General features: G+C 39.7%; 1 protein-coding gene and 1 pseudogene across 3 annotated transcripts; both read right to left on the bottom strand.

Moving 5' to 3' along the window:
* Positions 1-36: 36 nt before the first annotated feature.
* Positions 37-4334, bottom strand: LOC115686986 (cyclic nucleotide-gated ion channel 1-like). Of its 3 annotated transcripts, none has more exons than XM_030612434.2 (9): positions 3983-4334; positions 3484-3593; positions 2549-3125; positions 2225-2437; positions 1835-2124; positions 1652-1763; positions 1202-1438; positions 692-1086; positions 37-511 (listed from the first exon to the last, which is right to left on the bottom strand). In XM_030612434.2, the coding sequence occupies exons 2-9, from the start codon at positions 3510-3512 to the stop codon at positions 211-213; spliced, it is 2154 nt and encodes a 717-aa protein (XP_030468294.2). In that variant the 5' UTR covers positions 3513-3593; positions 3983-4334; the 3' UTR covers positions 37-210. The 3 variants fall into 3 exon arrangements, with proteins under 3 accessions (XP_030468294.2, XP_056160458.1, XP_056160457.1); XM_056304483.1 differs by lacking the exon at positions 3983-4334 and adding an exon at positions 3670-3908; XM_056304482.1 differs by lacking the exon at positions 3983-4334 and adding an exon at positions 3709-3908.
* Positions 4335-8683: 4349 nt separating this feature from the next.
* Positions 8684-12861, bottom strand: LOC130134469 (probable cyclic nucleotide-gated ion channel 10; annotated as a pseudogene).
* Positions 12862-25365: the final 12504 nt, after the last annotated feature.

The following is a 25365-nucleotide window of genomic DNA, read 5'->3' as shown; positions in this document are numbered from 1 at the left end:
ACAGAACTCAGCTAAACATCACGGTAATAGAGGGCATGCAAGAAAATCTCTCTTTTCTCGAGGTGAGGTATGGTATTTTACAGCAAGGTCTGAGTCATTTACCGAGATCAAGACACAACATCATATTGCTAAGTTATCTATTTGCATATCACATCCATGTAGAAACATCTCTAACTATGCCATAATTGAGCTAAAGAGTAGGAAGAATCTTTAGTAACTGCCACTGGCTGTGAAATCAGGTTCAGCTGGCTTTTGAGGCATGAGCGGAGGTAACCTCTGTGGCGTCTTTGAGCTACCACTTTTCCTTAAATTACTCAATGCTTTGGCTGCGAATCTTGATGCATATAAAGTAGCAGCAAGGCTTGGCGAAGCGCCACCATCCTTTGCTAAAGCATCGTGTAACCTGTCTTCTGCATCACGCAAATCCTTATCGTGCTTCCTCTTGCAGTATCGGCGCCAAGCGGCTTGTATAAAGCAAGCTCCCCATGTTCTCCATTGTTGCGAGTAGAGCCTGAATGCAAATATATCCGAAAAATATTACCAAACCCTTCCTTCTTTATATAATTATGTAAGTTCCGTACAATGGAAAGGAAAGTTCTGCGAATATGCATGGCTGGAGGCAATCTTTGGACCTGTGTAGAAAAACAATGAACAGGATACCACAGAGAGAAAGGTGAGTTTCGAGCTTTGCCTGAAAGTATGTTGGAGCTGCTTGCTGTGAAGACGCCGAAATTGAGAGGCCACAGACTTCAGGTCATAGGCAGTGAACGCGAAGGCTTCTACCTCTGTAATAGCTTCTACGGTTCTCGTTGAGGTGGGAAGATTGGAGGAGGAATTTGGATCCAATGCCCAAGTAAGCAATTCCTCTCCACAGAAATCACCTGCCTTTAAATAGACTGAGTTGAAGAATCCTGTTCTTCCACCATTTGTGGTCATGGTCACTAACCTGCCTCGTATGACGAAGAGCATCTCGTCGACTGGGTCCCCCTCACGTGCAATTGAGCTCTTCTCTGTGTACAGGACTGGCTTGAGGCGATCGCACATTGCGTCCAGCAATTGTTCATCCATTTTCTCAAACATGGGCACCTGAAAGAAACCATAAGTCAGGCAAAGCGTCTAAAACTTTTGATCAATATTTCATGTTCAGCATCGGAAAGGTCCAATTGTGTCAACAGACAGAGAAAGTCGAAAGAATACTCACTCTCATTAGAAGGTCCAGGCAAAGGTGACGCTTTATGTCTCGACGGAGATCTTTAGGGAGGTTCCTGATCAAAGATTCTTCCTCGACACCTCTCGTCTCTTGCCATTTGTACTGTTCGTACCGCCTAATTCGGTCCTTCAAACCCTCTGGAAGCATACGGTGCGACATCCATTGCTCTGCATCTCGCCTCTTCACTCTCATCTCCTCTACTCTAACTGTGGTGGACTGTAGATATTTCTGTGACAACAACATGGTTTTTCTGGGAATTTTAGTTCGACGCACCCACTGAGGTTCTTAATTTCATGTTCTTGCTTAAGTTCTCAATCTTATGTATTGAGTTCTCAAATTCAATCATTTTGCAAAAGTGGGCTCCAGGATCACTGCGAGTTCAATGTCATTCAATGTCCTAGTAGGGAAGAATAACCGAACTGGAGCTGGATCGTAGAATACCTGCATATTGCCGATGAGCAATGAAAACAAGACCAAGCCGGCTATAGCTATGCTGACAGCAAAGACAATCTCCCCCTCAAAGGTGCTTGTTTTTAGGTTTTGACCCAAAGAGCTGCACAAAGGGTGACTTTAGAAGCTAGTCCTCTTAATCAGGGAGGAAAGCCGCAATGAAGTTAAACGTACCTAAGATTGCGCAATCCCCACCAAAAGCAGTAGAATAACTTCTTTGGAAAGTCTTTTGTCTCCACCACGCCAGACTGGAGGGCATCGTTGAATATTCCAAAGTTGAACACTGTCGAATTCTTAATGTCATCGGGTTCAACCAGAGGACAAGCAGTGTAAAGAAAAGTATTGTTTTTCTGCCCACTGCTGCAGTATAAAATTGAAGAGTTAAATCCTAGTCTTCGACACTCCTTGTGCCAGCACCTGATTTCTTGATCGATCGAGAATAAGTACCAAAAAGCTCCAAATACCTGGTAATTCCAAAAATAACATGACAGTTCCGGCACAAATTAAACTGATTGAAAAAAGGTTCAGAAAACGAAAGATATAAAACTTGAAATAGAAACTTACGTGACTGGCTAACATGTAAAGCAGAAGATTGAAGGCAGCCCCAGCCCAGGCTGTTTCATGAAGTATTCCAGATGTTCTTGTCACTTCCTTGTACAGTGGATAGATCCTCATAATTCTCGGTACATATTGGCCATAAATGATGAACTTCAGCCACTCCTTTGTCATTAAAGGAACTGACCCATGGATTGTGGGAATGATAACAAATACGACGACCTGCCGATCGAATAAAGGGTCTGTAAAGTGAAGGACTAATAATAACTTGGATAATGCTCCAAACTACGTTTCACTGGAGAAATTAAATGGAATCAGGGTACGGTTTCATACCTGCGGGATCGGAAGAATTGCTAGGATATCAAGGAAGAAGTACGACGATAAGTATCTTCGTGATACAGCTGATGGATCATCGATTAACTCCCCTCTTCCGAACACTCTTGAAGAAGGGGCTATGAACCCGGTACGGAATTGGAGGATTATGTGGAAAATGTAAAACGCATCGAATACAGTTCGAAGGAGGCATGCAATGATCCCCATTCTGTGGTCTGAATCAAGGCACTTTTTAACGTCAATCACGGGGATGTAGAAAAACAGCGGGTCCAAAGCCAGCGCGAAAACACACAAGATCAAGAATATCTTGTTCCACTTTTGAAGAAATGGCCCTTGCGGATCAAGAATTTTCTTCTCGGGGTGATACTTTTTAGCTTTAGTCGATCTATCGGATACGAGCGAGGAGCTCAATCGCATTCTCAAGCTTTTGATCTTTTCGCAAAAACTCTCATGTCCTCTCTGAAATCCATCTAAAAGTTCGTTCCCAATTATTCTAAATTTGGTTGGTCGAACCCCGTGTCTAGCAGCATATTGATGCTCCGAGTTCCACGATTGCTCAGAATTGCATTCTTTGAACCTGACCAAACGATATACACAAGGAGGAGATGAAATCAACTTCTCGTAGAGCTTGTTAGAATTTGAAACGACAAAGGCATCAAAACCGCTTGTAGGTTACAAACTGTAACATCACAAAGTGAAAGTACAGACAACTATCCACGACTATGTTTCTTTACAATGGCAACCCAAAGAACAAGCAACTCAGAATTATAGAGATGGGTAATGCTCGTGATTGTTCAATTTTCATGAGCACAAGTTCTATCTTCCGACATAACTCAGGTAAGAGGCCGAAAATGATAAGAGTGAAATGCAAGCATACGACATAGACAGGAGTAATAACAAACACCACTAAGCAGATCATCCAGAGGACGACTAACCTCACGAATTTGGCTTTCCCGAAATCCATGTTCTTCCGCTGATAGAGTTTGCAGTCTCTCCTCGAACTCAGTCAACTCTGTTAACACCTATCGGTATCGAAGATTAAGCCCTGCAGTCAATGAAACCACATGAGGCTCTCCGAAAACTGATTATTGAATTACTACAACCAACAAGTGCAAGCATACCATCAAAACTAAAATAAGCAAAACAATCTGGTACAGTACATCTGAAGCATAAGTGAAACAATTATGGCTGGCACGCTTTGAACGTTGTAAAGAGTTTCTAACAACAATTTCCTTCAGCCTCTCAGACAGATAGGCCCAGCGACAGAAACTCGGGAGAATATGGAGGAAATCCATCCTATGACACGACTACCATCAAAATACAAAAGCTGCGATGTGATGAAACAGGTTCGAACACGACGCTGCGAAGACAACAAAAGAAGCCTGGCGTCTCAATTCTTATCCGTGAACAAAAAGGACCAAACAAAAAACCCACCTCCCCAGTTTCAAAAACTCCGTTGCTTTTGCCTCAGCGATTACTTTTACCAACCTCCGTCCCTTCTTACGAGCTTTCTCTGCTTCCCATCAATGGCGGGAAAACAGAGTGGGGAAGAGGAGGAAGAGAGCGCGACCGCAGGGTCTTATATGAAACCGTAGAGAATTGTCCGCTCATGCGCGTGGTGAATGGACATGAATATTCGGCTCTGCTCCATCAGAAGAAAAGTCCAAATATCATGAAAATTCAGCAGGGTCTTCCCATAAGAAGGCGAAACAACAAAAAGGAGGAAGAGCTTTAACGAGAGAGAGAGAGAGTTCGTGGAGCAGTAGAGAGAGACTTCAAAATGTCTGCTTTCAGGAGAAAGTTCGTGGATGGACACCCCCCGTATGTCAACTTTTCTAAAGTCATCTGTGAGTGCGTCTTTGCGTTTCCAACACGGTGACGTTCAAATCATCGACCCAGTGAAGAAGGACGTAACTGGTTTGATGATATCTCAACTTGACGAGGAGATACGGACGGCGACCACGGCAGCAGAAGCGTAAATGATAACTCAACTTGGCGACATACGGACGGCGAACACGGAAGCAGAAGCGTAAAGAAGAGTCGCCCCTTGGGAAAATCGTTGCGTGGACCTGTCAGGCTTGGAAAATGGATCAGAGCCCTCAGAAAAATCTCCACAAAATGACTAGGTAAATATTTAAACTTCATTGGTCATGACCAAGACTTTAAAAGGCTTCGTGTCTCTGTCGTCTCGTTCGGACGTCGAGATCATCACGATAACAAAGGGGTATTGCATGTCAACGGGCAAGACAAAGATATCTGGACAATTGAGGGCGCGAGACATACAAGACACTTTAAAATAATGAATGCATTTATGGAGCCTCTCGTAGGAACGAAAGCTCCCTTTTTCAATGAGGAAACTCTTGACCACACCATGGATCCAAGGACAACAAATCCCGCATAACCAATTACAAGTAGCTCTTGTATAGTGGGCTCACTATCGATCTGGCGTATATTTAGCGCGATCATACAGTAACCAGCTACCTATCAAGAGCTAAATTGATTTCGGAACCGAAGCATTTATAGCGAGCTCGCCATTACAAATTCGCCGTGGATCGTTCGATCAGATCTGATGCGCATCGGACCGTTCGGATTTTTCTAGCAGAACACCTTCGATCCACACCACACGAGCTTGCTCTTTACGATTTTGCCATGTTGCTTTTCCAAAAGGAGTTTTGCATGACCCACATTAAATAATGTTAGATAGAAAAGGGGTGGACCGTGACTCCGTTTACATGGTCGGTCTACTCTTTAGTGTATTTTATTAGCAAAATTTACTAATTAACGACGGAAGCGAATTAGAATAAAGTCGCGGTCCTAGAGTTGCGTAGGTACTACGATTTTTTAATGCATGAATACGATCTTAATGCCGCCGAGGTCCACAAATTTTGCCAGACGCGGATTGAGAGAGAGAGAGAGGACGTTTGTTGCTCTTGATATTGACTTCGCTAGTCAACTCTCTCTCTCTTAATAAAAGATCATTAGCTATAAAATATTGCTTAAGTAGTCGCTAATACGGCGTGCTCGTCGGCCAGGCCGGTCGGACCCGATGAGTTCTGAGATAATTTTTGGACGGGTCTGATCAAACATCATTTGATTGCAAATCCCGGTTCGCCTTGGACCCGAAATCTAAATACAATTTTTTTTTTACAACGAGCGAGTGTGGACGATGAGTCCGGATATGATGTCCGGGCCTAGCCAAGACCCTCCTTTCGATCACCTCTAAAAGGACGACGCCCTCGAGGCCCGGCTCGACACGACCCGTATCGAATCCTTAACGAATTCAACGACGAATTCCGAGATATTTTTCGTCTTTGGATTAGTTAGCAAGTTGCGATGGAAAGGAACATTAGCAATTAAAATTTCGAGACTAGAGGCCTTCCGATCATTGGTGGTCGGCTCCTAGAGCGTGACTCTAATGTCAACTTCATTAGAGCCGAGCAAAATATTAAAAAATGGCAAGCGAAGCCAAATTAAATATATTGACCAACAAAAGAAAAAGCCAATTAAAATATGATCTTTCTATTTCTATATAATATCGAGAAATTAATTATGGGACTCGTGCAAAGACTTTATAAAACCAAGTCGCAAGGGGGGAAAATGCACATTGTCAAATTTCACGAGTCAATAAAAGGATGCTGGACTTCTCGGAGGTCACCAGATGTCGATGCTCCACGAATCGTCTCCCCACGTTTTTCATCTTCCTTATTTTTCTGGTGAATAATTAGGGGGCAAAATTCAAAGTATGTAACAATAGCTAATAAAATTCTAACTCGATGCGTTGTCTATGGCAAGTTCACTCGCTTTGTTTGGTTATTCTTTTCTCTCCGTCGTTTTTTAACCCGTGGCCCTTGCATGACTATTGAGAAAATTACCCAATCAGTCCCAACCTATTGTACAAATGTCAATTCAGTTGTAAATTTTTCGATTGTACCAATTGAGTCCTAAACGTTTGCGCGAAATTTCAATATAGTCATTCCGATCAATTTTCGCTGGAAATCTCTTACGCACAGGTCTAGTCATCGCCAGTCATCCTACGTAAAATATCACCACGCCAGTGATTTACGATGAAAAATAGCCAAAATGACTGTATTATAATTTCACATAAAGGTTGAAGACTGAATTTAGCAAAATTAGAGAGTTTATGATTAAATTGGCATCCGTACAATAGGTTTATGACTGATTGGACAATTTCTGCAAGTTTAAGCTAGTAGTAAAGACAGGGAAAATTATCTAAAATATCCTGAACCTATTGCACTTTTGCCAATTTAGTTCTAAACCTTTCCATTTTGCCAATTCAGTCATAAATCTTTTCGCTTTTTGCCAATTGAGTCCATTCGGCCTAAAATTTACTTATGAGGACGCTGGCCGTCCTACATGGCATGGCCGGCGCTGACGTTGATATTTTTAATAATATTTTAATATTTTGTTGAACTTTTTATGGTATTTTATCCTTTTTTTCCCTTTTCTTTACTTTTTTTTAGGGTTTTGGAGGGATGGCCGACGAGGGCTGCGATGCCCTCACCGGCCAAAGCGAGGGCTCGCGAGCCCTTGCCTAGATCTAGCGAGGGCTTCGCGGCCCTCGCTAGCCCCGAGCGGGGGCTCGTGTGCCCTCGCTTTGGCCGGCCAAGGCCGCCAAGCCCTTGTCTAGCAAGGGCGGCGAGCCCTCGGCTAGTGGGCAGCAAGGGCCGCGATGCCCTCGCCTGTGGCCAGTAAGGGTCGACCGGCGACCCTTGTCGGCCATCCCACCAAAATCCAGAAAAAAATAATAAATTAAAGGGAAAAAAGAAAAAAAATCATAAAGAATTCTAAAAATATTAATTCAAAATGTCCACGTAAGCAATTTCCGATCAAAATTGACAAAAGTACGATATGTTTAAGACTTTCTGGACAATTTTTCCGGTGAAGACATAACAAGACCTCCTTGTGATTAGGGGGCACCGAATGGAGTTCCTTGGATAGTATTCAAGCGAAGCCCTTGACGTGCCGCTGGTGTTCTGCTTTTTTCACCTTGCACTATGAGAGGAGCATACATTGTTTGCGTGACGAATTGGTCTACCCAAATTAGAAATCTCTACTTTCGTATTAGTCCTAACTTGTTTTGTATCGCGCGATTGCTTGGTCTATATATCTCGATTTGACATCGCTACTATCTTTTCCAAACCGGTCCTATATGTAATGAGTCTTTGAGTTTTATGTTGGATCGACATAAATTATGTAATTGTTAGATCTATTTATATATATAAGTAATATTATTAAAATATTAACAATAATTAAATATAAGTACTATTTGAATTCCAATTATAAAAAAGAAATTTCAAAATAACAAAAAATAGCAACAATTTTCAATGATTTGGTGTTTGAGCTGATAAGAAATTTCCTTGGTCATTTATGTGATTTGGTGTTTGAGCTGTTCTTCGAAATCAATATGGTTTTAGCTTGAAGTAGCCTCATTCTCTATGCATGTGGAGAAATCTATTGAACTTTTCGCAATCTCTACAAACCTTATAATCGTTCATTTATCAGGTTCATTAATTGAACTTGGAATCGATCTTCTCTTAGATTCTTGTGACCCGAGCGCAAGCATGCTAAGGAACAAAGTTGAATGCTTTATGTTTCGCGAATATTGCTTCAGCAGAATTGTGCACTCCTGCTGTGGATACTTTATTGAGCTACCACTGTTTTAAAGCACACAAAGTGCATGCAATATTGTTTTGGGGGCTAAAAGAAGCGTCATCTTCATTAAATTGAGATGCACTTCGCTTGCGGATGGTACAACGGGGTCAGTTTGCGTGAATTCTTCGGAAACGATCATTTGCATTGCTCGGGGTTCTTGCCTGTTTCAATTGCTGCCCTGGAAAAATCTTCAATAACTCGTCCTCTCTAATGCTCACGATGGTGCGATGTACTTGATAAGGTAGTGAACCCGATTATATCACTGCCTTGTAACATCATGTTGATATCTGAATGGAAGTCAGAGAAAACTATGGACATTTCTCATAGTAAAGACTATAGGGAAGTGACAACTGCGCTCCTGTGTTGGTTCGATAAGCCTGCGATTAGGTGGTATTCGACACAGTTAAGCTTCTTTGACATGACAAAAGAGAACTCAGCAAAACATCACGGTAACAGAGGGCGTGCAAGAAAATCTCTCTTTTCTCGAGGCGAGGTATGGCATTTTACAGCACAGTCTGAATCATTTACCGAGATCAAAATACTGCATCATATTGCTAAGTTGTCTATGTGCACATCACATCTGAGTAGAAACATCTCTAACCGTGCCATAATTGAGCTGAAGAGTTGGAAGAATCTCTAGTAAACGCCATCGGCTGTGAAATCAGGTTCAGCTGGCTTTTGACTTTTGAGGCATGAGCGGAGGTAACCTCTGCGGCGGCTTCGGGCTACCACTTTTCCTTAAATTACTCAATGCCTTGGCTGCGAATCTTGATGCATATAAAGTAGCAGCAAGGCTTGGCGAAGCGCCACCATCCTTTGCTAAAGCATCATGTAACCTGTCTTCTGCATCGCGCAAAGCCTTATCGTGCTTCCTCTTGCAGTATCGGCGCCAAGCGGCTTGTATAAAGCAAGCTCCCCATGTTCTCCATTGTTGCGAGTAGAACCTGAATGCAAATATATCCGAAAAATATTACCAAACCCTTCCTTCTTTAAATAATTATGTAAGTTCCGTACAATGGAAAGGAAAGTTCTGCGAATATGCATGGCTGGAGGCAATCTTTGGACCTGCGTAGAAAAACAATGAACACGACACCACAGAGAGAAAGGTGAGTTTCGAGCTTTGCCTGAAAGTATGTTGGAGCTGCCTGCTGTGAAGACGCCGAAATTGAGAGGCCACAGACTTCAGGTCATAGGCAGTGAACGCGAAGGCTTCTACCTCTGTAATAGCTTCTACGGTTCTCGTTGAGGTGGGAAGATTGGAGGAGGAATTTGGGTCCAATGCCCAAGTAAGCAATTCCTCTCCACAGAAATCACCTGCCTGTAAATGGACTGAGTTGAAGCATCTCCCTTCATTTGTGGTCGTGGTCACCAACCTGCCTTGCATGATGAAGAGCATCTCATCGACTGGGTCCCCCTCGCGCGCAATTGAGCTCTTCTCTGTGTACAGGACTGGCTTGAGGTGATCGCACATTGCGTCCAACAATTGTTCATCCATTACCTCAAACAGGGGCACCTGAAAGAAACCATAAGTCAGGCAATGCATCCAAAAGTTTCGATCAATATTTCATGTTCAGCATCGGAGAAGTCCAATTGTGTCAACAGACACAGAGAAAGTCGAAAGGATACTCACTCTCATTAGAAGGTCCAGGCAAAGGTGACGCTTTATGTCCCTACGGAGATCTTTAGGGAGGTTCCTGATCAAAGATTCTTCCTCGACACCTCTCGTCTCTTGCCATTTGTACTGTACGTGCCGCCTCATTCGGTCTTTTAAACCCTCTGGAAGCTTACGACGCAACATCCATTGCTCTGCATCTTGCCTCCTCGCTCTCATCTCTTCTACTCTTCTAACTGTAGTGGACTGCAGATATTTCTGTGACAGCAACATGGTTTTTCTGGGAATTTTAGTTCAACGCACCCCCTGAGGTTCTCAATTTCATTTTCTTGCTTAAGTTCTCATTCTTATGTATTGAGTTCTCAAATTCAATCATATTGCAAAAGTGGGCTCTAGAATCATTGCGAATTCAATGTCCCAGTAGAGAAGAACAACCGACCCAGAGCAGGATGCGAAAATTATCAAAAAAATCCTAAACCTATAGCAATTTTGTCAATCCGAACCTAAACTTTTTTTTGTCAATTGAGTTCTACACATTTTGCATTTGTGCCAATTCAGTCCATTTGGCTAATTTTAGCTGGAAATCGCTGACATGGACATCGGCCATCCCATGTGGTACGACCGGCACACGGTCGGCGCTGACGTGAACATTTTTAAATAATATTTTAATATTTTTTCTTTTCTTTTCTTTTCTTTACTTTATTTTTCTTTTTTCCAAACCTTAGGTCCGGGACACCTTTGCCGTCACTGGGCGAGGGTGCCGCGGCCCTTGCTAGCCCCGAGCGAGGGCGTCACGGCCCACCCTGTGTCTGGGCAAGGGCTATGACGCCCTCGCTCACCCAGATTGGGTGAGGCTACTGCGGCCCTCGCCAGATCGGGGCGAGGGGCCACGCGCCCTAGCCGGCCCTAAGTGCTGGAAAAAAGAAAAAGAATAAAGAAAAGAAAAGAAAAAATTAAATAAAAAATTCAAAATTTTATTTAAAATATCCACGGTAACACTGGCCGCGTCACATCCGCGTCACATAGGACGGCCGACGTTCATGTCAGCGATTTCCGACTAAAATTGGCCGGATAGACTGAATTGACACAAATGCAAAAGGTTTAAGACTTAATTGACAAAAAAATCTGTTTAGGACTGAATTGGCACAATTACAATAAGTTTAGGACATTTTTAGTAATTTTCCCGGAGCTAGAATACCTGCAAATCACCGATGAGCAATGCAAACAAGACCAAACCGGTTAGAGCCATGCAGACAGCAAAGACAATCTCCCCCTGAAAGGTGCTTGTTTTTAGGTTTTGACCCAAAGAGCTGCACAAAGGGTGACTTTAGAAGCTTGTCCTCTTAACCAAGAAGGAAAGCGGCAATGAAGTTAAACGTACCTAAGATTGCGCAATCCCCACCAAAAGCAGTAGAATAACTTCTTTGAAAAGTCTTTCGACTCCACCACGCGAGACCGGAGGGCATCGATGAATATTCCGAAGCTGAACTCTGTCGAATTCTCAATGTCATCGGGATCAATCAGAGGACAAGCAGTGTCAAGAAATGCATATATCTGTTCCCGTGCTGTGCTGCAGTATAAATATGAAGAGTCACAGCCTTGTCTTCGACACTCCTCGTGCCAGCACCTAACTTCCCGATCGATCGAGAATAAGTACCAAAGAGTTCCAAAAACCTGGTAATTCCAAAAAGAACATGACAGTTCCGGCACAGATTACACTGATTGAAAAAAAGTTCAGAAAACGAAAGATTAAAAACTTGAAATAGATAACTTACGTGACTGGCTAACATGTAAAGCAGAAGATTGAAGGCAGCCCCAGCCCAGGCTGTTTCATAAAGTATATCAGATGTTCTTGTCACTTCCTTGTACAGTGGATAGATCCTAATAATTCTCGGTATATATTGGCCACAAATGATGAACTTCAGTGACTCCTTTGTCATTAAAGCAACTGGCCCGTGGAGTGTGGGGATGATTAAAAATACCACAACCTGCCGATCGAGTAAAGGGACTGTGAAGTGAAGGACTAATAATAACTTTGAGAATGCTCCAAACTACGTTTCACTAGAGAAATTAAATGGAACCAGAGTAGGGTTTCATACCTGCGGGATCGGAAGAATAGCTAGGATATCAAGGAAGAAGTACGACCATAAGTATCTTCGCGATATACATGATGGATCATTAACTAAATCCTCTCTTCCAAATGCTCTTGGAGAAGGGATTACGTACCCGATACGAAATTGGAGGATTATGTGGAAAATGTAAAACGCATCGATTACAGTTCGAAAGAGGGATGCAATGATCATTGTTCTGTTGTCTGAATCAAGGCACTTATCAACATCAATCACAGGGATGTAGAAAAACAGCGGGTCCAAAGCTAGTGCGAAAACACACGAGATCAAGAATACCCTGTTCCAATTTTGGAGAAATGGCTCTCGCGGATCAAGAATTTGGTTCTCAGTTATTCTAAATTTGGTTGGCCAAAGCCTGTGCCTAGTGGCATCTCGCTGCTCCAAGTTCCATGATTTCTTCGAACTGAAATCTTTGAACCTGACCAAACGATATACACAATAAGGAGATGAAATCAACTTCTCGTAGAGCTTGTTAGAATCTGAGACAACAAAGGCATCAAAACTGCTTGTAGGTTAAAAACTGTAACATCACAAAGTGAAAATGCAGACAACTATCCACGACTATGTTTCTTTACAATGGCAACCAAAAGAACAAGCAACTCAGAATTATAGAGATGGGTAATGCTCGTGATTGAACCACCTTTCATGAGGAAAAGTTCTATGTTCTGACAGAACTTGGTGAAAATGACAGAGAGAAATGCAAGCTAGCGACATAGACAAGAGTATAACATCACCACTCAGCAGATCATCCGCAGTTCGACTAAACTCACAAACTTGGTTTACCTGAAATTCATGTTCTTCCACTGATAGAGTTTGCAGTCTCTGCTCAAACTCGATGGACTCTATTAATAACTATCGATGTCGAAGATTAAGCCCTGCAGTCAATATTACCACATGAGTTCTCTGAAGACTGATTATTGAATAACTAAACCTACACGAACAAGCAAACCATAAATCTAAAATAAGCAAAATTCACCAATTTAGTATAGTTCATCAGAAGCATAAGTGAAACAATTATCGTTAGCATGCTCTGAACGTTGTAAAGAGTTTCTAACAACAATTTCCTTTAGCCTCACAGACAGATAGACCCAGCTACAGAAACTCAGGAAAATATGGAGGAAATCCATCCTATGATATGACTTCATCAAATACAAAGCGGTGATGTGATAAACAGGTTCAAACACAACGCCGGGAAGACAACAAAAAAAGCATGGCGTTTCAATTCTTATCTGTGAAGAAAAAGGACCAAACAAAAACCCACCTCCCTAGCTTCAAAAACTCTGTTGCTTTCGCCCTAGCGATTACACCTACCAATCTTCGTCCTTCTTATGAGCTTTCTACTTCGCGAGAAAACAGAAGGAGAAGATAAGGAAGAAAGTGCGACTGCAGGCCTACATGGAACCGTAGAGAATTGTCTGCTCATATCAGCTCTGCTCAATCGGAAGAAAAGTTTGAATATCATGAAGTCGGCAGAGTCTTCCTATAAAAAGCCAAAAAATGGTGAACGAGGATCTGTTTAGTAAAGTTTCTATTCCCAAAACTAATTTCTATTTAGAAATAATTTTTTTTATTTTTATTCCCTAGACGAGTTTTTGAGTAAAAAACACGTTTAGTAATTATACAAAATTTCTATTCCCGAAGTAGAAAAAGAATAGAAATGTGTTTGGTAGGACACTAAAAATTTCTACTCCCAATTTTTTCATTTAATTATAAAATTTTCGGTGGAAACTTAACAATTCGTGTTTGGATAAAATTGGACTAGAAATAGAATAAAAATATATTATGATATAGAATTGGATGACCTTAATACAATCTTAAAAAAAATTACTCCTTATAGACAAAGCAAATACCTGGTGGTGATCAAGGACAGTGCAATTTAGGGGACTTAACAATTTGTGTTTGGATAAAATTGGATTAGAAATAGAATAATAATATATTATGATATAGAATTAGATGACCTTATTACAATCATAAAGAAAATTACTCCTTATAGACAAAGCAAATACCAGGTGGTGGTCACGAAAATTGTAGTTTAGGGTGTATGATTTTAGGATTTTAGGATTTGGGGTTAGGGGTTAGGGTTTAAGGATTTCGGTTTTGAGGTTTTGGGTTTAGTATTTCAGGTTTGGGGTTTAAGGGTTTGGGCTTTAGTGGTTTAGGGTTTAGGGTATTGGGGTTTGGGATTTAGGGTATAGGGTTTGGGGTTTATAGTTTATGGTTTATGATTCGGGGTTTTGCGGTTTAGTGTTTTAGGATTTAGGGTTTGGAATTACGATTTAGGGTTTATGTTTTAGGGTTTCAGGTTTGGAGTTTTGGGATTTAGGGTTTAGTGTTTCGGATTTTAGGGTTTGGCTTTTTAGGTTTAGGATTTGGGGTTTAGAAGGTTTAGGGTTTGGGTTTAGGGTTTTAGGGATTTGGGTTTTGGGGTTTTAGGGTTTGGGTATTGAGGTTTAAGGTTTTGGGGTTTAGGGTTTGAGGGTTTGAGTGTTAAGGTTTAGGGTTTGGGATTTGGGGTTTGCTATGAGAATATCTTGTGAAAGAGAGAAAACTAATCTTGTTTCTCTATTGTTTCTCTCTTTATTCCAGAAACAGAAAATTAGATTTTTTTTTACTTTTTATTTGTGTTCCAAATATATTCCCTGACCACTTTTCTGTTCCGGGAAACAAAAAAACCAACTGACGTTACTAAACGGATTTATGTTCTTTTTCTGTTCCGGAGAACAAAAGAATAAAAAAACAGAAAAACAGAAACGTTGCTAAACAAATCCTAAATATGATTCTCAACTTTGCTACATGAGAAAAAAAGTTTGAATATCATGAAGTCAGCAAAGTCTCCGGTGAAATTATGTATTGAGAACCCGAAACAAAAATCTGAATTTTAGAAATAAATTTTTTTTTTAAGGCAAGTATCGGAAATTAGCTTTCCGAATGTGAGCCGGAGTTTTCGCCCGTTGAAAAAGGAAAGTCCAATTGTGTCAAAGAAAGGAAACACCTAGTCGGCCAAAGAAAAGTCAGAAGAGGAAAGTACACCAAATTGGACTTGTTGACCGTATCCTATTATTTCCTAATCCTTGTTGACGTTGGCTTTTGAAGGTTTTTCTTTTTGGCTATATATACATTCGGTTGTGGGCACTTTGGGCAAGCTGTTGTTGGTGAGAAGCAGTGAAGCCCCGTTTAAAGCTGAGTGCTTGATTTTGTTCGTCGAATTACACTAAAAGTTCAAGTTTTTACAGTGATTAAATTTTATACTAAGATTTGTGTTTCCTTTGTGAGATTAAGATATTATTTCGTGAGAAATTATGGGGCTAAACATTGCGTAAGTTATCGGATGTAATTGAGACTTGAAAAACACTTGTTTGAGTGACTCAAGTGTAGTTGCAATTTCTGTTGTATCACTTGATCTAGAGTGAAATTTCGTGCTGCTCTCCCCGTGAATGTTGGTCACTCTGACCGAACCACGTAAATCTGATGTCCGATTTATTTTCTTGTTCTATCTGTTCTATTGCTCGATCATTTGACTTTCTCAATATTTTTTTTTTGCTTTTTATAGGAAGACTATGCTGAATTCATGATATTCAAACTTTTCTTTTGATAGAGCAGAGCTGAGGAATCACATTCATGCTACACACGCATGAGCGAACAATTCTCTACAATTTCGTGTAGGCCTACAGTCGCACTTTTTTTTGTTAAAATTGTAAGCAGCGAAAACGGCACTCCAAAATCTCCATAGTCGTAACCTAGAACATAATAATTAAGAAAAAGTAATTTGCGCACCTAATTTGGATTCCAAATCCATAACTCAAGTGTTTTTCTTCTCTATTACCTCTACTCACGAATATCATGAGGCTTGAACACTATTTATAGAGTTTTAAGGTACGGAACTTCTCATTGCAAGCCGGGCTTTAGTTGGCCCACACAAACCAGCACTATATTAGACTAATTAAGATTTTTTATATATTACCTTATTAGAAAAATCCCCTAAAACGGTAAATTATAATCTCAATTAATGTAGGTCACATCAGAAAAACTCTTACATCCTCTCACTTGGGCTGAAATTGTATTGTATAGGCGCACAATTATGTTGGTCTAGAGATTATTCTTAATAGTCAATCCGATCTCATAAAATCTCAAACACCGAATCATTAAGATATCTGCATGAATACACATAGAGCCTTCTATGGTCACGAGTGCTTTTAACTCCACAGATATAGATTCAATATGGTAGTGTAGCAATGGATAACACCTTATAGAAAGTGATACCTTAAGTGTCATCTCTTTTGTCAGTCTACATTCTCTTTCCTTAAGTGTCACAAAATCGGATGTATTATTAGAGAATATCCTTGGAATCTATATATGTCTTATCCTTGTAGTTAACATTACTTTATGTATAACAAAACATATCTTGCTAATAACTGAATGCATGTAGCCTTTACTCAAGATTTACACAATACATGTGGATTTTCATTAGATATATGTATCAACATGATAAAAACACATATATAAACACTTTATTGAATGCAAAACAGTTGATACATATCAAAATGTTACAAAATATAATAAACACATATGTAAACTTTATTAAAGGAAAATTACCAAAACAAAAATTATCAAAACAATCATGAACCTATTGCAATTGTGTCAATTCAATCATTTACCTTTTTTTGTGCCAATTCAATTCTAAGCCTTTTGCATTTATATCAATTCAGTCCATTCGGCCAATTTTGGCCGGTCGGTGCTGATGTGGACGCCAATTAACACTGACATGGTAATTTTTAAATATTTTTTTCGATTTTTTTATTTTATTTATTTTCTTTCCATTTGTCTTCAACCTTTAGCCGGTTGCCGGTCCGGCCAAAGGTGGAGACCGGCAAGGCCAACCTTACTGGCCCACTCCTCTGGCCGATTGCTGGTCGGTGATCTGCTAGAGGTTGAAGATGAAGGGAAAGAAAAAAAAAAGAAAGGGAAAAAGAAAATAAAAATAATTCAAAAAAATATTTTAAATTGTCATATCAGCGTTGGCCGGCCGACGTCCACGTTAGCGGCGACTGGCCAAAATTGGCCAAATAGACTGAATTGACATAAATACAAAAGGTTTAGGATTGAAATAGCACAATTGTAATAGGTTTAGGACTATTTTAATAATTTTCCCCTTTATCAGAGCAAAAACAAAATAGCTCCCACTAAACAATAGCATCTCATGATGCTCCTAAGCCCATGCTAATTAGGGGTAAACATGGTCAGGGTGGGCAGTTTCCAACCCTGAACCGTGGATCGCCCGCTAAGGACTGGTTTCAAAAAATTGGAACCGAGAACCACCCATCGGTTCCATGGACCCACCCGGAAACCGGACCGCTGGTCTGGTCCGATTTCCGGGTGGGTCCATGGAACCAATCCCACCAAGTTTGCCACAAGTTCACAATAGTCAGCAAGCAAACAAAACAACAACTCTCCTATTTTTAGAAATAAAAAGAGCAAACAACTTCTCAAGCTTTAAGAGCTCTTTAACTTCAAGTTCCAACATCCTTAACACAAAACAACAATGAGTATAGATGAAACGAGTTTAAAATAACAGTGTTTAATATTTACAGACACTTTGTATTGAAGAACATGAACTTACGCAGGAATAATAGCAGCAAATAACTTCTCAAGCTTTGAGTGCTCTAAAACTCCAAGTTCCAACCTCCTGAAAACATAACAATAACAAGTATAGATGAAGATGAAGAACAATAAAGCTTTTCTTAGCTTTATGGCGATGTCTAACAATAGGTAAGTGGAGTTCTACCTAGTGAAGACATCAAGACAAACTGAACCCTTATAAGTGATCCTTGTTTTCTCAATGCAATCTTGAAATGTTTTAGCTCTCATGGGCGAACTTCTCACATACCTCACCACGTTACGAATACGTGCAATAGAATCGCGTACCTCAGCTAAGCCATCCCTCACAATCAAGTTTTATATATAAGCCGTGCACCTTATGTGTAAAACTTCACCATCTAAGATCAATAGTTTATCTCTTGCAAACTTTTCTTTCAAATAACCAATGGCAACATCATTCGAACTAGCATTATCCACTGTGATTGTTGACACTTTTTTTCTCTATTCCCCACTTGTAAATGCATTTCTCAACCTTTCCAATATCCCTGCCCTTGTGACAAGGCATCATCGCAAAATTGATGATTCTTTTCTTCAATTTCCAGTTTTCATCAATAAAATGTGCGGTGAGACATAAATAGTTCAAATTCTAAAGGGAACTCCATGTATTAGTCGTGAGTGCGATTCTAGAATTAAGCTTACGAGAGGAAGCCTTCAAACTTTTTTTTTCACAAAAATACAACTTCATGCAATCTCTAGCCACCGTAAATCGCGACGCATGCTTGAACAGAGGCTGTAATTGATTGGTATAATCACGAAATCCAACACGCTCAACCATCGAAAATGATTGTTCATCAATTATAATCATTCGAACAAGCATTTGACTACATTTCTCCTGATCAAACTTCCATGTCGTTAAAACACTAGCACTTCCAGTATTAGTATTTCCATTGTCATCTGATTCCCATCTACTCTATGTGATGCAAACAATTTTTGCTTCTTATCTATATTGCGAGGATACTTAAGGCACTTTCTCAAATGCTTCAACACATTTGAAGTGCCATTATCAACATGGCACAAATACCTGGTCCCACAATAATTGCAAAACATTTCAAGTTTTTCGTTCGCGTCAGTTTTGCCTTTACGAAAATGAAGCTAAGCTACTGATTTTTGCTTACTAGGCCGAGGACAAGAACCAGATACCTTATATGTATTGGATGCCTCTTCAAAGTCATCTTCCCCTCCTCCATGTTCTAGTGATTCTGATTCCATTATTGGTGTTATCGCATCATAGGATTTCTCTACTTCCATTGACATGTTAATAGATCACCTGCTCAAATCAAGCAACATGTCATCAACGGATAAAAGTTAAGGTCATCCGAGATTCAAAACTAAAGCGAATTGACTTTGTGTATATGCTATATCGAAAAGTAGGGGCTTCAACCCATGCAGACTGTTAAGTAAGGGCTTCAACCCATGTATATCAAACATTGTTACAACTTATTTCATAAATCACGAGGCTTTTTTCTATTTCAGGTGTGAGAATGTTTTGTTTGCTTTCATTTTGTGAGTTTTGGGCTGCTCTTAAGGACTAATGACTAAGAAAGCAAAGTACAGCAAATATCATACAAAAACAGAGGAAAAAAAGGATGAACTTTGCCCGGATAAAAAGGGAAAATATAAGTCGATTTCGGTTGGCAAAAAAAGAAGAATAGTATCAACAAAATTCAGGCCAAACTTTAGATATTAGATAAAAGGCTTTAAGAGTTTTCAATACTCCAAATAGACCAAGCCAATCACATATGAAAAAAATCTGTGGACCAACATCGGATCAGCAGAACAAAAAGAAAAGAATATAACTTTCCATACAATTCCTACACTACGATCAGTTCTATTAACCACATCATCCATAAATCAAGTGGGTACCCATCAATCATTGGGAAAAATGACCAAGGTATCCCAACTACACAAGAGCTTCAGACATGAACTAACCTCATACGTAAGATAACAAAGTGACCCTGTGTATTCAAATTAGCATTGCGATTCTCAAAAGAAGAGCAAAAAATTTGATCTTGCGGTTCGACTGATCGCGATTCACAGAGCCATTCTCCAACTAAACTAAGCCCTCTAATCAAAACTTTTCTCTAGACCGACCAAACAATCAAACAACATAGAGGTTAAGGATTTAGGGTTTTATTTTTTCTAGAGTTTTTGAGCTAGATTGACCAAACAAACAAACAAACCTACAACTTACAGATTTAGGGATTTAGTGAGTAGATTAAAGATTAGGGATTTGAACTTACTTGACGGCGACCGAGACCGAGACCGAGGACCAGAGGTGTAGCCGTCGAGAGTTGACAGTTGAGGCCGGAGAGACGGAGACGAGGCCGAAGAGACGAAGACAGAGTCGAGGCTGGAGAGTCGGAGAGAAGAGTGAGCGTGAGATTCTCACTTCTCAACTTAGCGTGAGACTTGAGTCGTTGAGTGTACATAGATGAGAGAGCAGAGAGTTATGTTAGTTTAGGGATTTAGTTTTTTTTTTTTGGGTCAGATTTTTAATTAAAAATTTTAAAAATAAATATATTATTATTATATTACCGGTCCGGTTCGGGTGGGCAGGTGGGCGGTTCCACACCAGGAACCGGGAACCGGACCAGTACCCACCGGTTCCCAAAAAATTGGAACTGGGAATTGGACCGGTTCCCTTGAGAACCACCAGTTCCGGTCTGGTTCCGGGCAGTCCTGAGCGATCCGGGCGGGTCCCAATTCTTTTGCACACCCCTAATGCTAATGACATGTCGTTCAAACACACAAGGGTGAAGACTTTTAGTTAGTGGTTCTTCAATCATATCATCTGTTAAAATATACTCTATTGCAATGTCACTATTCTGAACTATTTACTTTATGGTAAAAAACTTGACCGCCATATGCTTATACCCTTTGAGACTTTTATTGTTGTTGATAAATAACACTATAAAGTTATTGTCATCATACAATTGTATGTGCCTAATCACAAAATTAAATACAGTCAACTTCCAAATGACGTTCTGGAGCCAAATAGTTTGAGCAGCGGCCGAAAAGCATGCTACAAACTTTACTTGCATGGTAGATGATAATATAGATTCTGTTTCTCGCTTTTCCATGATATTACGCCTCCTGCTAATATAAAGATATATTATGTTGTCGATTTTATGTCATCCTAACAGCTAGCAAAGTCTACATCTGAATGCCTTACTAGCTGCAATGTCTGAACATGTCTGTAAATCAGTATATAGTCTCTTGTCCTCTTTAAATATCTCAAAACCTTCCTGACAGTAACCTAGTGATTGTATCTTGGATTTGACTGATATCTGCCTAGAAGTCATGTTGCAAAAGAAATGTCTAGTCTGGTACAAACTTGAATATACATGATACATCTAAGTGCACTAGCATAAGGTACATTTATCATTTGGGCTTTCTCGATATTTGAACGAGGACGGTGTGACAAACTCAATTTATCACCCTTAATGACATGAGAAATTCTTGGCTTGCAATGTTGCATGCTATATCTTTCCAAAATATGATCAATATATGCCCTCTAAGACAAACCCAATGCACAGCGAAAACGATCCCTATTGATCTCAATGCCAAGGACAAAAGACACCTCGCCAAGGTCTATCATGTCAAAATTCTTCGACAACATCCATTTTGTCTTATGCAATATTTCAAAGCTCACAAGCAAAATATCGTCTACTTATAGTATGTGAAGAATAAATTTCTTCCCACTGACCTTACAGTATATATAATGATCCACTTTGTTATCAACAAAACTAAATGAAGTAACAACACTATGAAACTTCAGGTACCATTGTCTAGAAACTTACCTGAGGCCATAAGTTGACCTTTTTAGTCTGCACACAAATATACTTGAATCATCTATTGCAAAGCCTTCCGGTTGCACCATATAGATATCCTCATCAAGGTCTCCATCAGAAGATCAGTTTTGACATCTATTTGGTATAACTCCATATCAAAATGAGCTACTAATGTCATGATCACTCTAAAAGAATCTTTAAGATTGGGGAAAATGTTGTTTCATAGTCTACTCATTCTCTCAGAGTAAAACCCTTAACTACCAATCTGACTTTATACTTTCAATATTTCCTTAAAGTCCATTTTAGTCTTATACACCCATTTGCATCTGATGGGCTTATAACAATCAAACTCCCAAACATTGTTATGTTTCATGGATGCATCTCATCTTTTATCTCATCCAGCTACAAATCTGACTGAGGACAAGAAACAACATCTACAAAAGTCAATGGATCAACTACACAGCCGATGTCGTTGTCATGCTCTCCCTGATGGTATAGTTGATCTTCTCTCCCCGATGGATCTCCTGAGTAGACCTATTTCAACCTCATCGTACATCTGAGGAGCTTTAAGAACTTCATCAAGAATAACCTCAATAACAGGATCATGGACATCAATAACATCAATATGTTGTGTAGGAAGCTCCACAATCGTCTGTATAGGTGAATAAAAAGACACAATGATTCCCACCGTACTTTTATCCTTAGTAGTTTTTAAGCAGTTACCCTCTTTGGCCACATCAAACTCCAGAAACTTTGCTATTTGTGATTCCACAATTCTTGTGCCTCCATTAGGATTATAAAATCGATACCCTTTCAAATGATTTGGGTAAGATACGAAGTAACATCAAGTAGTTCTAGAGCCCAACTTACTTAATGTTTGATTATATAACCTTACTTCTGCAGGTCACTCCCAAACCTTAAGATTGTTCAAACTTTGCGTCCATAACTCAAAAGGAGTCAATTAAACAGCTTTGGTAGGAACACAATTTAATATGTAATGGGCTATTTCCAAAGCTTCACCTCATAGAAAATCAGGTAAATTGATTTTACTAATCATACTCATCATTATATCTATAAAAGTGCGATTGTGCTTTCGGGCAGACCATTTTATTCGAGATTCATACGTATAGTAAACTGAGCTTCTATCCTAAAATTCTCCAAGTATTTGGCATCAAGCCTTTTAAACTATCCAACATCGTCATGCCTGCCATAATACTCACCACTCCGGTAAGATCTAACAACATTTATGACTTTTCCTAACTGTTTCTCCACTTTAGTCCAAAAAATCTTAAACTTATCGAGAAACTCAAATTTTTCATTAATCAAATCGGGAATAGTCGTCAATAAATGTGATGAAATAAAAATTTCTACACAAAGTTTCCGTATATAGTCCACTAATATCGATGTGGATGACTTCCAATAGGTCACAACTACGGACTACAGTTTTTTCTTTACCTTAGTTATCTTATCCCTACAATAGTCTACGCAAGTCTCTAAGTCACTTTTAAGCAGGCAGGATGTTAGTCTTTATCAGCATTTCCACTCTTTCCCTAAAGATGTGACCAAGCCGTTTATACCATAACGAATAAAACTATTCCTTAGGTAGAGGTCTTTTGGAAATAACTTTTTCAGCCATATAGGCAACGTATAAATCATTGGGAGTTAAACACAATATGTACAATTCATTGGACATTTTGCAACACCCACCTTTATTTGAATTAAAAAACATAGAAACAATATTGTTCTTAAATTCAAAATAGTAATTGCACATGTCCAGACATGATACAGAATCTAAGTTCCTTCTAAAGGAAGCTACATAAAATGTGTTTCTTAATATCAAATTAAAACCAGAATCTAGAATTAAAATGACATCTCCCACAAACTCGATGTTGACTTTATTGTTGTTTTCTACGATGAGCTTTGATTTATCATGATTTAAGTTCCTCTGATTTTTGAACCCACGTATGGCTATCTAGCCCCTATGAACTAGATGGGGCTTCCGATAGGTTGGATTCATAAATAAATGCCAAAGAATCATTACCTACAGGCTCACGCTTAGACAATCAAGTTTTATATTTATTGCGGTCTTTCTTTATGTGACATTTCTTCTTATAAAAGAAGTGATGTCACCATCATTCTTAAAGGATGCTTCTTAGGACCCAAACTGTCAGAATGGTCGGTGGTTTCATGAGTTTTTTTATGAGTATAATTTTTGGACCTCTTGCTTTTATTATCCTTAACCCAACTAGAACCATCATACCTCAAATTGAAGAGTTTTTGCATATGTGTCACAATCTCAACATTAGACGAGACGCGATTCCTAGCCTTCAAGGCTTCCATCATTTATTTAGCAGTGCAATCAGTTGGCAACCACTCTTCTAGTGTTCCTAAATTGATCGCTTTATAGATAACAAACAAATTCGATTGCTCTTTCTTTGTTGTGTTCTGTATTGGTGGTAATGAGATTTATCGGCTTATTTTCACTAAGAGCAATATAAACATCCGCCAGCTCCATCCTCAACTGAAAAGCCTCCTTTCATTTCTTAAAGTTTGAACCATCAAGTATCATGTGAATGTGTAACTTGAAACCATATAAGTACACATCCTGAGAGTTACATACATCATCACATAATCACCTTTAGGCAGAATACATGACATGCAGTTTTATACTCTCCACATAACTGTGGCCATGTGAAAATATTTCAATTTTCGTGAATTCACCACCTTTGAATGTTTGAACCCCTAGGATCAGTCACTCTTCAGTCATATATTGTACATGTGTCACTCCATGAACCAATACACAATCACCTCTTTTGAGAGTATGACCATGCATTATTATAGAAGACATCCCACCACAATGTAATATCGATATTACTTAAACACAATCAAGTGTACCACTTTGGCGGTCATAATCCAATTGAATCCTAGATACTCTCTCATACTAGGAATATAAATTTTATGTCTCGCATTTACCATTGGACCAATTTGTCACTAAAATCACATAGTATACTGATTACATTGTTCCATTAATTGATACACGTTAAATCTTATACATGCAATCAATGAATCACGCTATACACATTATGTATGTGATGATATACATGTGAGCTATCATCTGTATTTCCGAAACCATCGAGATATACAGGAAAAAATAAAAGAAAAATATCCTAAAAATACACATATATAGGGTTTTGTACACATTTTCACATCCTTAAAGCATCAAACATGTAAAACAAATATACAACATTGTAAAGCATCTCAATATGAGAACGCCAGCACCCAGCATGCTTAAATGAAGCTCTCACGCGTCGCTAGAGTGCACGACGCATGGAGTGCACGCTTGAAGTGTGTAATTCAGCCTGAATCGCCGGTTTGACTGGTTTGACCGATCAGGTCGATTTGACCGGTTTGATCGATTCGGTCGATTTGACCACTCTAGTCAATGGTCAACTAGGTCGAGTCAACGAGTCGGATCTCCGGGTCAGGTCGGGTCGGGTCACCCATCGTTGACTGGGTCAAACCACATCAGCGGGTTGTTAATGTCAGCCAATGCAAGCGCTGGCAACGTTGCACATGGCCGCCATGTGCCGACACTGCAAAGGCACATGGCCTCATGTGTAGGCACGTGTGGCATCCTTTGGAGACATGCCACCTATCAAAATTCTCATCTCAACGAGATCTTTTCGTTTATGTGATCAAAATTAATTTTCAACAAACAAAAATTCTGAAAATGGGCCAAATCAGAAAGTGCCAAATCGAGACTATAGCAGCTCTGATACCACATGTAAGCTGCAAAAACGGCACCCCAAAATCTCATATTCAAAACCTAGAATACGGTCATGGAGAAAAAGTGATTTGCACACCTGATTTAGAATCCATTGTTCTTGAGGCGGAAATAACGACGATCAACAACTCAAATGCTTCTTCTCTTTTGCTCTCTGTATCACTAGCTCAATG

This window comes from Syzygium oleosum, unplaced genomic scaffold (assembly GCF_021117445.2).
Source record: "Syzygium oleosum isolate NSW1041296 unplaced genomic scaffold, Sole_v2.1 Sole_v2.32, whole genome shotgun sequence".
NCBI lineage: Eukaryota > Viridiplantae > Streptophyta > Magnoliopsida > Myrtales > Myrtaceae > Syzygium > Syzygium oleosum.
The sequence above is the reverse complement of the archived record's forward strand: the minus strand, read 5'-3'. Positions and strand labels throughout refer to the sequence as shown.